General features: G+C 47.5%; 2 protein-coding genes across 2 annotated transcripts; one reads left to right on the forward strand and one right to left on the reverse strand.

Moving 5' to 3' along the window:
* The first annotated feature begins 369 nt into the window (after positions 1-369).
* On the forward strand, positions 370-7,033 carry LOC103643384 (vesicle-associated protein 1-2). The gene is made up of 9 exons (XM_008666547.3): positions 370-536; positions 658-728; positions 855-936; positions 1,057-1,172; positions 1,252-1,449; positions 1,541-1,609; positions 1,715-1,756; positions 2,712-2,789; positions 6,601-7,033. Exons 1-9 carry the CDS (start codon positions 485-487, stop codon positions 6,706-6,708), a joined length of 816 nt encoding a protein of 271 aa, XP_008664769.1. The 5' UTR covers positions 370-484; the 3' UTR covers positions 6,709-7,033.
* A 736-nt stretch (positions 7,034-7,769) lies between these two features.
* LOC100276640 (uncharacterized) lies at positions 7,770-14,461 on the reverse strand. The gene is given in 3 exon segments (NM_001150377.1): positions 7,770-8,053; positions 13,449-13,508; positions 13,590-14,461. Coding segments are annotated over 2 exon segments (750 nt in total). The 5' UTR covers positions 14,327-14,461; the 3' UTR covers positions 7,770-8,053; positions 13,449-13,495.
* Between the last annotated feature and the right edge of the window lie 231 nt (positions 14,462-14,692).

Consider the following 14,692-nt stretch of genomic DNA (forward strand, 5'->3'; position numbering starts at 1 on the left):
TCTAGTGTAGCGTTGGTGTATATACTCACATAAAACTAGTGCTAATAGCCCACACAAAGTTTGAAGTGAAAATCGATTTGAAAAATCTAAGTTAGAAAGAGTTGGACTCACTCAATACCCTCCGATCATAGTGTAAATAAAAAATTACACCACAGAAATTTAATTATATTTGAATTATTTAATAGGTTTCTATAGAATCCAATCTGAAAATTTGATAAGATTTCATAATATCCACTCTGAAAAAATGGAAACAAAGGTCTGCCAAATGGGTCCACAGTGCCACGCCGTTCCGTACACGGAACAGATGACCTCAGCCAGATCAGAAACGTCGCTATTGAGTCCGTTTTTTTTTTAAAATGTAATACGCATAAAACTTCCAAGAAATTTTTGCAGACAAAAACGAAGGCCCCAGCGCCTGACCTCCAAAGCCCACCTTTTCCCACCGTTTCTTTCCTCACCTCCCGCGACAGCACCGGTAGCTGCCATGGCCTCTTGCGACCTCCTTGATGTCGACCCTCTGGAGCTTCAGTTTCCGTGTAAGCTTCTCGCTCCTAGCGGGTCCTAGCACCCCCTCATCATCCTTCTCTCGTTCAGATTCTTGCTGAGTTCTTTCCCCGATTTTTTCGGCTGATTCTTTCGCTATTTCTTGGTATGCAGTCGTGCTCGACAAGCAGATCCCCTGCCCGCTGCGGCTCGCCAACAGGACTGACCGTACCGTCGCCTTTAAGGTGTTTCACATGTTGATTTGCGATGCTAAACCCTAAGGAATTTTGTTGTAGAATTGCGGATAGCTCCATGAAGAATTCTTTGTTCTCTTATGCTTTCGTGGCGCCCTTGATTTGTGTGGGTAGTAGGTGAAGACGACGAACCCGAGGAAGTACTGCGTGCGCCCCAACAATGGCATCGTACCGCCCCGATCCTTGTGTACGGTTGTAGGTAATGTGTTGCTGTTACTGGACCAGCAGAGTTCAAGAAACAGCTCAGTTTTGGAGCCTTTTCTTTTGTCAACTTTGGTGGAGAACTTCGGGGTTCTTTACGCATTCTGTGCTCCTGCAGTCACGATGCAGGCGCAGACGGTGGTGCCTCCGGATTTGCAGTGCAAGGACAAGTTCATGGTGCAGAGCGTGGTCATCAGTGATAGCTTGTCAGCCAAGGACATAACCTCTCAAATGGTAGTAATACTATGCATTTTTCCTTTTGGTTTATGGCTATCAGTTTGGTACTGAATTTGTTATCTGTTGCCTTGCTTAGTTCGCGAAAGAGGGGGGTAATGTGCTCCAGGAGGTAAAATTGAAGGTTGCTTATGTGATGCCACCTGAACCACCATCAGAGATTGCAGAGGAGCACGATGGTTTAGATCGAGTTTTAGTGCCTATGCAGAGGATCGTGGATAATGGGAAAAGTACTTCAGAGCTATCGAGTGGCTCCGTGTCATTGAGGTCAGCTGAGGTGGGGATGACAAGCATGCTGTGTCTTAATTTTCTTTCCTTTTTTCAAGTTTATCAGAAAAATAATTGACGGTTTTCCTATATCCTTTCAGGAGTTTGGATCACCTGTTGGTCGAATTGTGAAGAGTGAGGAGTTTCTGAAGGCTGCAGGACCTGCTATGGTATGTAATATATGCATATTGTTTGTTCTACATTTTATATATTGTGCCATGACCCATGGGTATTAAAATGTTGGTTGTATTTGTATGTCTCATGTGAAATGCTAGGAAACAAAAACATATGCAGGACCTGGTGAACAATCTCATCAGGTAAGCTTGTATTCTGCATAGACTGAAATATTGACATATTTTTCCATTCTGCTAGTTACAATGCTCATTTATGTCCTATTTAGTTCTATCCCTTGATTCATTCATGGTTAGTCTTTGAATTTATTGCCTAGGCATGGAATAGCAGGTTTTGGAAGTTTGGTTTACAAATTCTATTTCAGTTCGTTTATATTGGATTTGCCTCTCTTTTTTCTACCATAATATAATGATACACAACCCTCCTGCATGTTTGAAAAAAGTAAGGTTTGTTTATATTAGATTATCGCGAATGGGCCTCTAGCAGAGTTGGTTAGGTGGTAGCACTCCTTAGGTCCTAAGTTCGAATCCTAGTGGGAGCGAATTTTAGGCTGAGGCTAAAAAAGGTCACTCGCTGATTTCCCTGGTTGTGTGCACACGAGATAAACTGGCCTATAGGGGCGGATCCTCGTGTAGGGGCTGGGAGGACTCAAAGCACGAGTGAAGATCTGGCTTATAGGGGACAGATCCTCCTGTTGCACGGAGGAGGGGGGCAGCTTTCGTGACCTTTCTTGGTCGAGGCTCCGATTGAGCTTCTTCTTAATATAATACCGTGGGGACGGTCTTTCCCCTACCGACCGAGTTTTTTATATTAGATTATCTACATGTGAGCTTTTAATTGCTCTTTACCAACATTTCTGTTGTTCTCAAGCTAATTTGTTTGAGTGAAATTAGGGTTGTTTGTTGTGAGCATAATGACATTTTATTTTCATTGTGTTCACTATCTTTGTAATTCGATTACAAATCATATAACTGAAGTTGGTGACATGATGATCCTTCATTTAATGTGTTTTGAGTCTTTGGCTATTGATTGTTTCCATGAATTAGTTACTTGCTTGACGTAAATGTAATACATTTGGCATTTCTCATGTAATTGCTTTTCCTGAGGTGAATGTACACTTGTTTCTTTCCCTCATTCCAGCTGTCAGCTATAATTACAAAGCTGACTGAAGAAAAGAATTCTGCTCTTGAGCAAAACAGAAAGCTTCAAGTTGAATTGGTGAGTATTTGGTTGAAATCATTAAATGTTGGCACCTTAATTAGTAGGCTGATGTACCTGGCCTGGCCATAATTTTCTCCTTTTGATTAAGCTGAAGATGAATATCACATCAGAATACTTGTTCAACCTCTTAATGTAGCCCTTCTCCTAGGATGTCCCTTTAAAGGTGCTTCATAGAAGCAGCTGTAAACAAACATTAATCAACTGTAGTGTTTATAACTGTTATTACTTTACTTGGTAAGCAATTCATTGACGGGCATTCATATATGTCAAGATATATATTTTATTACTGGCCATAGTAGCATATATTTCGACTTTGAACACAGTCAAGGAACCATTCTAGACGATTAACTGTTGGACTTGATGTGCACTCAACACTTATTGGGGTCTTACAGATCCAGTGTGAAAGCCTAAGAATAGTTAACTTCTCAAGATAAGCTGAATGTAGGAGCGAGTTCTATCTATTTTTTAAATCTAATTAACCTATGAATATTCATGTTGAATGGGACTAATTCATCTTAAGCATGGTTTCCAGTTGATTTTTGGTCATCAAAACAACATCCTCTGTGCTAAGGAGCTAACAGTTTCAGGATTTTCAGTTTCAGATCAGATTTCATCTGAACAATTTAAATAAGCATTTCAGCTTAGGAAATTCTGAATTTCTAGGGAAAATTTTCTACTGGACACTGGAAATGGCTGACCTTCTTTTGCTGGTGGATACTGAAAATAGTGAGATTTGCTGGAGGACGCTCTGTTGCTTATCAAATTTGTCGGTGGACATTGTGCCCAATAAAATATTTTACAAAATAGATGCAAAATCGTATACGTACTCAAAAAATGTACTATAAAATCTTCTACACTATACATGATAAGAACTACACAGCAAAAAATGTTATTTTTCACTTAAATGACCATTTTGCCCATCTTTATAAATAGACAAAGTTAACCATGGTTAATTTGTTTATATAATCAGAGGACAGTAATCTTATTTGAAAAATCACAAAATATGTATGTCACCAAATCATGACTGCTAAAAATATCAGCTCAAAATAATAAAATTTAATGTTTCAGACCACTCGAAATAATATAGTTTAATGTGTACCACATCTGCTGGTCTACACCATTAAACTTTATTATTTTGAGCTGATATTTTTAACACAGTCATGATTTCGTGATATACACATTATGTGATTTTTCCAAGTTTTTGTGTCCTATAAATATATGTGTTAGACAGTGTGTGTGTGAGAGTGTGTGGGCCGGCACCACAGTTGGGCTGCCGGCCCATTAGAGTTAGGGTTAGGGTTGAGTCCCTATAAATATGTGTACACCATCTCCTATCAACATTGAACACTTCACTATTCAACATGGTATCAGACTAGGTTAGGTTTTCTTCCTTCCCACTGCAGCCGCCGGGGGCTCTCTCCCACCCAGCAGCCGCCAGGAGCAGCCGCCTCCCACCTGAGCCGCCGCCGCCCCCGGGAGGCTCCTCCCTCCCGGGGCGGCCCCTTCCAATGGCGCGGCTGTGACGGGCGCGGCCCCTCGCAGCTCGGCGCGGGCGTGGCTGCCCAGCCTCGGCGCGCAGCCCCCAGCTCCGACGGCGCGCGGCGCGGGTGCGCGTGGAAGCGGACGGCCCTCTTCTCCCTGGATCCGCACCGCCGGTGGCGGATCCGCCAGCACCTCCCATGGCCGCCGTGCTCCTACACCGAGCACCACAACAGCAGCCAGCGCAGGGGCCTCCCATGGCCGCCGAGCTCCCTCAACGCCGGCGCTCCCTGACCTCCTCCCCATGGGCGCGTCCCCTGCAGGCGAGCAGCGGCTCCCATCTCCCAGCGGCCTCCATGGCCGAGCTCCCCTAGAGCAGGAGCTCTCCAGCCATGGCGCGGGCTCCATTTGTCTAGGGCCGCCGAAGCTCCTCCAGCCGCGCCCTCCCTGTTCCATGGCGTCCAAAGCTCCCTGTGCTCGGCGCCCTTCTTCCACCTCTGACTGCTCCTCTCTCCACCGAGCGCCCCTCCCCAACTCTCCTACACCCGAACCCCCTGCGTCGCCCAGGCCAAGCGCCCTGCAAGCGACCGAGCCGCTGCCCGCCGAGCCGCCCCGCGCGCACACCGCGCGATGCCGCGCCCAGCGCCCGCGCGCAACCGAGCTCCCCGCGCGCCTGACGTCCACGGCAGCGCGCACGCCCGCGGCCCCTGCCCCTGCATCGACCGGCGCCCTGCACCAGCCTGGACGCGCGCGCCCCGACCAGGCCGAGCCGCCCAACACCGACCGCGCGGCCCCTCGCAGTTCGGCGCGGGCGTGACTGCCCGGCCTCCCTTGGTCTCCCTTGGTCGGCGTCCTCCTCTTCGCTGAGCCCCCCGCACGTGCACCCTCCTCTTCGTTGTGTCCTCGCACGTGTTGTCCATGCTAACGCCCCAGCAGCAGCGCCTCCCACTTCGAGCTTCTCCCGTCGCCGGTGCCGTCAACACCCTCTGCCAGGTCCGGCGCAGGCCCCTGCCCGGCTGGACACGCCCCGCCGCCCACCCCTTTCTTCGCCTTCGTTGGATCCGTCGCTGCCGCGGCCTTCCCGGCCGGATCCACGTTGCTGCGACCTTTCCGGCTCGATCTGCCGTCCCTTTGGCTGGATCGTGTCTTCCCGACTGGATCCGTCGCTGCCGTGGCCTTCCCGGCCGGATCTGTCGTTTCCCCTTCTATTCTGCCGCGGGCGCGGACACCATGACTGGCGCAGACGCGTGCGCTGCCGTCGGCCTCCCTGGCGGGACTTCTTGACGCCCGGACGATCGAAGAAGCAGGAAGGTCGGTCTGCTGGTGCCTTTTTGCTGTGTCGCCCTGTCGATCGTTGACGCTCGAACGTCGACCCCTCCCGAAGATCAGGCTTTTGCTGCGCGTCTTCCGACCGCGACCACCTCGACTTCGGCTACCTCGGCATCTAGGGGCTATCGTCTTCTTGGAGCACACACCGTTCTCTACTCCAGCCACAACATTCGCACCATCATGACGCTGCGACTGCGGGGGGATTTCAACCCGTCGGCTCCTACCTTCGGCCTCTACTCCAGTCTCATCGTGTGTGGTGCCCCCGTTGCGACTGCGGGGGGATGTTAGACTATGTGTGTGTGAGTGTGTGTGGGCCGGCACCACTGTTGGGCTGCCGGCCCATTAGGGTTAGGGTTTCATGTGTGTCTATATATTGTAGTCTACCTCTATGCAATACAGTAAGTTCACATTCCGACTATGTGTGTGTGAGTGTGTGTGGGCCGGCACCACTGTTGGGCTGCCGGCCCATTAGGGTTAGGGTTTCATGTGTGTCTATATATTGTAGTCTACCTCTATGCAATACAGTAAGTTCACATTCCAACAATATGAACAAATTAAGCACGGTTAACTTTGTCTAATTCATAAGAGGGGCAAAACGGTCATTGCAGTACAAAACAATATTTTTACTGTGTGATTATTCTCATGTAGACTGTAGAAGATTTTGCAGGACACTTTTTGGACATTTACATGTTTATATATATATATATATATATATATATATATATATATATATATATATATATATATATATATATATATATATATATATATATATATATATATATATATTGTAAAATATTTTATTGGGCACAGCGTTTCACCAGCAAATTTGACAGCATAGTGTACTCCAACAAATCTCACTATTTTGAGTGCCCTCCATTCCATGAAAGGGAGGTCATTTGCAGTGTCAAGTAGCAAATTTTCCTGAATTTCTGATATCGGTAGCCGCCATGAATTCTGAACTTACTCAAAGATGGTTGCTTTTGTGGTTATGACGCAGGAACTTGTAAGGTGCGAAGCCAGGAAACAGCAAAGCGCGTTCTCGTTGGTTCTCCTAATAGCGTTTGGGCTCCTTGGCATTGTTCTAGGTTACATTGTTAAGAAATGATAATTTCATAGTCTAATCGAGCAATCGCTATGGTAAATAAAAGGTAACATGTCGTGTGATTCTTACATTCATCAGCCAGCTGCCAATGCTACAGAGAAGTGCAAGCGTCAGTTGACAAACCGGGGGTGGGGGTGGGGGTGCGGAGTACAATAGCATGTATTTTGATCCACATGATGTATTTACACGAATCACTGGAAAAGTGATTGTTGTTTGGTTTCTGTATCTATCCCATACCGTTTGTCTCTAAAATTGTGAATTGGGTCCACTCATGGATGTGACCACGTTGTTAACAAAATGAGCGGGAGATCGTGTCCGAGTAATGCCATATGCTGATCCGCTCCAATTAGTCTGAGTAAAAATGAAACAGGCTAACTGTGTCAGGTGGTAGAGTGATCCGTGGTGCTCCAGCCCTGGCTCACCAGTCTTCGCCATGATGCTGGTTCTTCCTTGCACGTAGACCACTACACAGTGCAGCAATCTGACATTGATAAGACTAAGAGTAAAGAATTTTGCTTGCTAGGATTGTATACATGAGCTATTTGTATAAGATGCACGTAGACAATTTGTATACACAGGCTACAGCTATCTGGCATTGATAGAAATCCAGAGTTATTCAGGCCAGATTCGCATCATGAACTGCAAACTCGTGACAATCATAGTGCATTAGATAGTATACGTTTAAGAATTACGATGAAGATTCCACACATGAAAAGTCTTATTGCTATTGACGAGGTTGCTCTTGAGCTAATTATAAACTATTCGTGGCACCTAAACATCATACAAACGTCAACCTATTTAGTGACATATGCATCATGTGTGCAAGTCCACTGGTTATTTCTAGTTCTCTTGACTCCAACGCCAACCACCTTAAGTCTCAATCTTCACTGTGGCCTGATTGCATCATTAGTCAGTGCCTAACCATGCAAAAAAAAAACAACAATCGTGCCAGTAGCATGCAATACAACTTTGCAGGGAGATGGTTCGGGATGCTCCTAACGATACTCAGGCAAGTTGAAGTTATCTGCCATTGAAGAAATTTCAAAAAAAGGGGGGAAGGGCGGGGCAATCCAAGTAAATAGCTTTACAAACAGCAAGCAACACCTGTGTTACATGTACTGCTAGCTTCATGACTTCATTGCATTCTCAGTATATTACACGGAATATTTTACAAAAAAAGATCCAAATAAATTGATTTCCAACAAATGATACAATCTTCTTGTTACTGATATCATGATGCTCTTGGACTGCTCACAACTATCCTTTGGCAACTGAACGGTGTAATTTTTGCAGCCACATGCATCTGCATGGTAAGGTAGTCAGGCCATGCCCGGTTCGATGACTTATCCTGTGGAAGGGAAGGATCAGTCACAAAAAATAAGCCTTTCTCCCGTGAATGTTTTGTTCCAAGGAATAAACTGGGAAACATACTCTCTAAGGACTAGTTTGGGAACCTCATTTTCCCAATTATTTTCCCAAGGGATTTTCATTTTCCCAAGAGAAATCAGTTCATTTTCCCATGAGAAAATAGAAATCCCTTGGAAAAATGAGGTTCCCAAACTAGTCCTTATAGAGTATGTTTCCCCTTCTTATTCATGGTTTTGTAGCTCCGGATCAAGCTCTAAGAGTAAGAAAAAAAAATCCAAAAAAAACAAGTAACTAGAATATATCTATAGAATGTTGTCCAACCGACATTTCAAGTACAAGCAAAGTTCTCAAAAACTTCAGTGCAAGCAAACCACCATAAGTAAAAGTCGAGTAAAGGTCTAGCCCCAGCAACAAAGGAACAGTTACAGTATTTAGAATATCCTGTTTTAAGCATAAGATAACTATTCTGAACATACACAACCAAATTAATCCAAGCCAAGATAGAAATTTCCAACTATGAATTGAAAAATTACTGTTCACAATCAGTTACCAATACCAATGTCTACTTTTCGGCAATATAACATGAACCAACATAATGTTATGGAACCTGGAGGCCTATAACACATCCTAGTAAACTGTCATGTGCGACAAGAAGTATAAAAGGAGGAACAAACATCAATCAGTTCAGAAAACTGGAGTCCGAAGTGGCTAAGTCAGCAGCCTATCGTCAGTTTTGCTTCAGGAAAAGGGGTTAGTTCTATGGCTTGCAGCTTAACTTAGGGGGGGACGGGAGGTTGTTAATATTATATTCTGTTAGAAGTCTTGAGTCGTCCATATATATTGGGCATTGTACCCTCAAAAGAGATGAAGGAATAGATCGATTTTCCCTCTGCTACTTGCCAACCCTATCTCCTAAACCTAAGCCACGCGATCTAGGTCCTCGTCCCTCAACCTCGCGCAGCTAAGCTCTTCGCCACCACCCGCCTACCGATACACCCTGACCACAACTGATATTGGATTGCTCTGGTGCCGATCTGATGTCGCAGCCACCCACCATTGAATATCTGGCCACGTCTATGGAGGCATTGGTCAAAACTGTCGCTGACATGCACAAGACCATGGTCGACATGCAGAAATTCCTCCATGGCCACGACAATCAGTTGTAAGACACTGTCCGCTTCTGTCTCCCATCTTGATCCGGCAGCAAAGAAGACACAACTCTGGCTGATGGTCACGACAAGCAGACAACTGGAGACTAGGTTTACTAGGTGTAACCCCGTCGTCTGCATCGCCAGCAGAATAGCCCAAGGGTGGCGGTCTGGAGCACATTCATGTACCTGGGACAATCCACCATGAAGATGGTTTCCATCCACGGGCTAAACTAGAATTTCCCACCTATGATGGGAAGGAGGATCCACTGCCTAGGCTCAATAGATGTGAAATGTTCTTTTGAGGGCAGCAAACCCCTGATGACCGGAAAGTCTGGTATGCCTTGCATATGATAGGAGCAGCACAGCTCTGGTATTATCGTCTAGAGCTCAACTCCGGCACTCCCCATGGCGCAGATTTGTCAGGCTGGTCCAGACAAAAACAGTACCATGACGAATTGGGTTTTCATTGGCCACGATTGCCTGACAACTCTACTTGACTCTAGATCCACCGATAACTTCATTGACGAAGGTGTGGCATGACACCTGGGGTTTGCATTCCACGTGCGGCAGCCGGCAGGGCATTCATGTCACGGTTGGCAATGCAGAGCTCATCACCTGCCCTGGCATGTTTCCTGACACGCCAATTGATGTGGGCATGGAGAAATTCTTGATCGACTGTTACGCTATGTCGGTTAGTGGCTATGATCCGATTCTGGGGGTCAGTTTCCTTGGGTATGCTTGGCCCTCTCCTGCGGAACTTCGCTGAGTAAATTCTCTGTTTCCTCTACGAAGATAGATGCATCTTGTGGGAAGGTCTCGATCGTCACAGCTCACCATCCCTACATGCATTCCAGACTGATACACAGCCCCTGATGCATGATACACTGGAGGAATTCACAGAGCTCTTTGCTGAACCTACTGGTCTGCTGCCACAGGCCATCAATCACCACATACGGCTGTACCCGGGCACTGAGGCTATCGCTGTGACCCCCTACAGATATGCGCACATCCAGAACGAGGAATTGAAATGGCAGTGCACAGAACTGCAGAAGGTAGGCGTCATCCGGCCCAGCACATTGGCTTTCTCGTCGGCTGCCTTTTGGTGAAGAAACCGGATGGCTCTTGGCGCCTTCGCATTGACTACCGCATCCTGAACGTCAAGACAGTAAAGGATAAATTACCAACCCCCATTGTGGAGGAGCTCCTTGATGAACTAAAGGGTGCCAAATTCTTCACCACACTGAACTTACGTTCAGGCTATCACCAAGTTCTCATGGCTGCCAAAGAAGGCATCGCCAAGACGGTGTTCCATACCTACCACGGCCTCTTTGAGTTCCTGGGCATGCCATTCGGATTAAAGAATGTGCAAGCCACGTTACAAGCATTGACGAACTCAGTACTTCACGCTTTTCTCCAGTTCTTGTCTTTTTTTTATGAAATTTTGATCTACAGTTCGTCCTAGTCCAACCATTTGCGCCACGTTCATCTGGTGCTGCCGCACATTGTGGGAACATCACCTCTTCCTAAAGCGGTCTAAGTGCTATTTTGGGGCTAGCTCGGTGGCCTACCTGGGTCGCATCAGGGGTGGCCATGGATGCAGAAAACGTTCGGGCTGTGGTGTCCTGGCCAGACTCTACTACGGTGCACACTGTACGTGGATTCCTAGGGTTGGCAGGGTATTACCGGCGGTTCATCAAGGACTATGGGGTTATAGCGGCGCCCTTGACCAAACTCCTGCGCAAGGAGGGTTCTGCTGGACTGATGAGGCAGCCTCAGCTTTCACTGCATTGCAGCAAGCCCTCACAAGGCATATCTTACAGCTGCCAGATTTTTCCAAGACTTCCTTTGTTCAATGTGATGCCTCCGGCTCAAGGTATGGGGTGGTTCTGCACAAAGACAGTGGTGCCATAGCGTTCTTCAGCAGACTCATTGCCTCGACCCTCGAGAATATGAACACGAACTGATTGGGCTGGTCCCAGCAGTCAAGCACCGGCATGCGTATTTATGGGGCAGGGAGTTCACAGTGCGCACAGATCATCGCAGCCTCAAGTTCTTGTTGGATCAGCGTCTCGCAACAAACCAGCAGCATCAATGGGTAGCAAGCTCCTTGGCGTTGACTTCAGAGTTGAGTTCAAGCCGGGCCATGCCAACGTGGTTGCTGACTCGCTATCCCACCAGTGATGCCGATGTGCTTGACACCTGCCTAGCAGTGACGCACCATAGTTTCTCTCTTTGATCAGATCCGCCAGCTGATCCAAGAGGATGCTCGGTCCGCAATCAGGACAACGACGGAGTCAATGGGTGAACAGTGGTGGATGGCCTTCTCCTCAAGGAGGGATGTATTTTCATTCCGTCCTCCTCGCCATTGTTCAGTTCTGTCACAACTGGAGCTCATGCATATGGCCACAAAGGCATTCAGAAGACTCTCCATCACTTACAGGCTGATTTCTTCATCCCTCGTGATTGACTTCTTGTCAAGGAGCACGCTCTTACCAGTTTGGGGGTGGCAGCAGAATAAAATCGATCAGCTGAAGCCTGCTGAATTCCTCCAACCTCGTCCAAGTGGAGAGACATCGCCATGGATTTCATTGAAGGCCTCCCTTGGCTGCACAGCAAGTCAGTTATCCTCGGTTCTCCAAATTTTCCCATTTTATTCCCCTGGGACATCCATATACAGCTACCTCTGTTGCTCGGACTTTCTTTGTTGAAATTGTTCGTCTTTATGGCATCCCTGCATCAATTGTCATTGACCATGACTGTCTTCACAAGTGGATTTTGGACAGAACTTTTTCGTCGCTCAGACGTCCAGCTTAACATGACCTCTGCCTTCCACCCGCAATCAGATGGGCAGTCCAAAGCTACCAATAAAATCATCTCTTATGAGTGGTTTATGGTAGGGACCAACCGTCAATCATCTCTCATGAACCTGGAGTGGCCAGGCTCCCAGCAGTGATCAGCAGCTGCAAAACCATGATGATTTCTTGATGGCAATTCGAGATCGTCTTCAACAGGCACAACAATATCATAAATCTCAATAAGACAGGCATCATAGGAAGGTGCTTTTCCAAACTGGTGACTGGGTTTGGCTGAAATTGTCACATCGGCCCTTGGCTTCTTTGCATGTGCGTGGGCGCACAAAGCTGGGGCCCAGGTACTATGGCCCTTATCAGATTACTCAGCGCATTGAGGAGGTAGCTTACCGTCTTCACCTACCACCGGTTGCTCGACTCCATGATGTTTTCCATGTTGGGTTACTGAATCCATTCTGGGGAACTCCAGCATCCATTCCCCCTTTATCCACAGTACAGCATGGACGTGTTTGCTTGGTGCCACAGGCAGTGCTGAAGGGGTGCCTTGCTCAGGAACAGCTAGAGCTATTAGTACATTGGCAGGGGCAGAAAGCTGTTGCGGCCTCCTGGATTCCCTTAGAGGAGTTTCACCGCCTGCACCCCACATTTCAGAGGACGAGCTGTTTGTCCAGGCAGTGAGAGTTGTCATGTGCGGCAAGAAGTATGGAAGTTAGGAACGAACGTCAATCAGTTCAGAAAATAGGAGTCCAAAATGGCTAAGTCAGCAGCCACTCATCAGTTTTGCTTCAAGATAAGGGGTTAGTTTGGGTTGCTATGGCTTGCAGCTTAAGTTAAGAGGGTTTGTTAAGATTAGATTCTGTTAGGAAAGTGTCCATATATATTGGGCATTGTATCCTCAAAAGAGATTAGGAATAGATCAATTTCACCCCTCCTATCTGTCTTGCCATCGCTGGCACCTAAACCTTGGCCAGGCGGTCCAGGTCCTCTTCCCTCAACCTCGCACAGCTACGCTCTTTGCCAGCCCCCGGTCTACCAAAACACCCCGACCACAATATGAACACTTTTAGAATATTATGGGTTAATTATCACGACAAAAAATTGGATGGACTCAGTATGATGGGAGCAAACTAGTACATATAAAGGAGGAACCAAATATACAACACAACTTTTCACAAACATCATCAACATGATCAGGGTTGTTTAGAAGCTTAGACCAGCAGGCAAAAGAAAAAAAAACTAATAGTACACATGCCACAAAAGCATCTTTATACACTCATTGCTCTATCAAAAGGAACAAAAGAGTGTCAACAGTCATGACCATTCAGCCATCTATGCCACTCGAATTTGAATAGCATTCAGTATGCACAAAATAAAATTAGTTTCATGTCAACAATCAGGAACAGCAATACTTTACCTTAATTCCTTAGTATTCTTGGACATTATACCATGAAAATCCTTACATCACCGAGCCCATCTGCATTGAATAAAAGAACAGTAACCATCAGCCCAGAATGCAATCCAGATCATCAGAACAAATCTTCCACCATGACACTACCTTGACTGGCGCCCCCGATCCACCTGTCTCTCCTTCCTCCCTGCAGCAACAAGGATGGCTCGCTCGCGTTCCTTCTCCTTGGCCTCTCTCTTCTTCCTCTCCTCCCTCAGCTCTTCGATGCTCTTCTTCCCTCCACTCCTCTTCACCCCGTTACCCTCCCTTGCATCTCTGCCCCTCCCCTCCTTGGCCGCTGCCGCTGCAGGGCTCGACATGTACCAGGGCACCGCCACGCCCTTCCCGGCAAGGCCGTAGCCCAGCCTGTACTTCTCCTCATCGGGCCCCACAACCCTCACCTCCTCTTCCTTCTTCTTCCGCTTCTTAGGGTTAGGGTCGGCATCAGGCTCCCGCTCCCGAGCCGCGCCCCTCCCACCACTGGCCGAGGCGAGCGCATCGAAATCAGTGGCGACGCCTGATCCACCTGAGAAGAGGTTGATGTGGTCTCCATCCGTTGCCGGGGAAGGAAGGGCGTCCGCCGGGGAAGGAAGGGCGTCCGCCGGATCAGCGGGGCCGGCGGGGTGAGATGGAGGAGCGGGGGGCGTCTCCGCCTGGACCAGGCCGCGGTTACGGCGTAGTGCAGCGAGGCGTAGATCCGACTCGCGGCGGCGTTCCGCCTCGCGCTGGAGCTGCTCCTCCCGGGCGGCGGCGGCCTCGTCTTTTTGCACCTTCTCACGGTTGTCGAAGTTATAGACGTTCCACCGCTTCTGCGGCAGGATGTTCAACCCGCCGTGCCCTCCCATGGCTGCCTGCTGGGGTCAGCGGGCGAGTTACTCGTCGCCGCCGGTGGCGGTGGGAGGCCGAGAGAGGAATAGGTCTGATCGGGAAATAACAGGTCTGATCGGGAAATAGCCTAGGTCTGGCAGGAGCCGGAGGATGCAGCGAGTCAGCGAGACAATTGATTTTTAGGGGCTCTTGCCTCTCGGGATTTTTAAAAAAAGGTTTTAGATGTATTTCATTATAAAATCGAGTATTTTAAAAAAATCATTATAATTGATGATAACTGATTGTTATCACTAGTCGATAAAAAATTGGCTCCTGCAACATTCACGCGCGTACTTTATATTAGTATTGTCTCTTTTATCGTATCGAGGGATTATCGACGGGTT

The sequence above is a fragment of the Zea mays genome, chromosome 1 (assembly GCF_902167145.1).
Source record: "Zea mays cultivar B73 chromosome 1, Zm-B73-REFERENCE-NAM-5.0, whole genome shotgun sequence".
In the NCBI taxonomy this organism is placed as follows: domain Eukaryota; kingdom Viridiplantae; phylum Streptophyta; class Magnoliopsida; order Poales; family Poaceae; genus Zea; species Zea mays.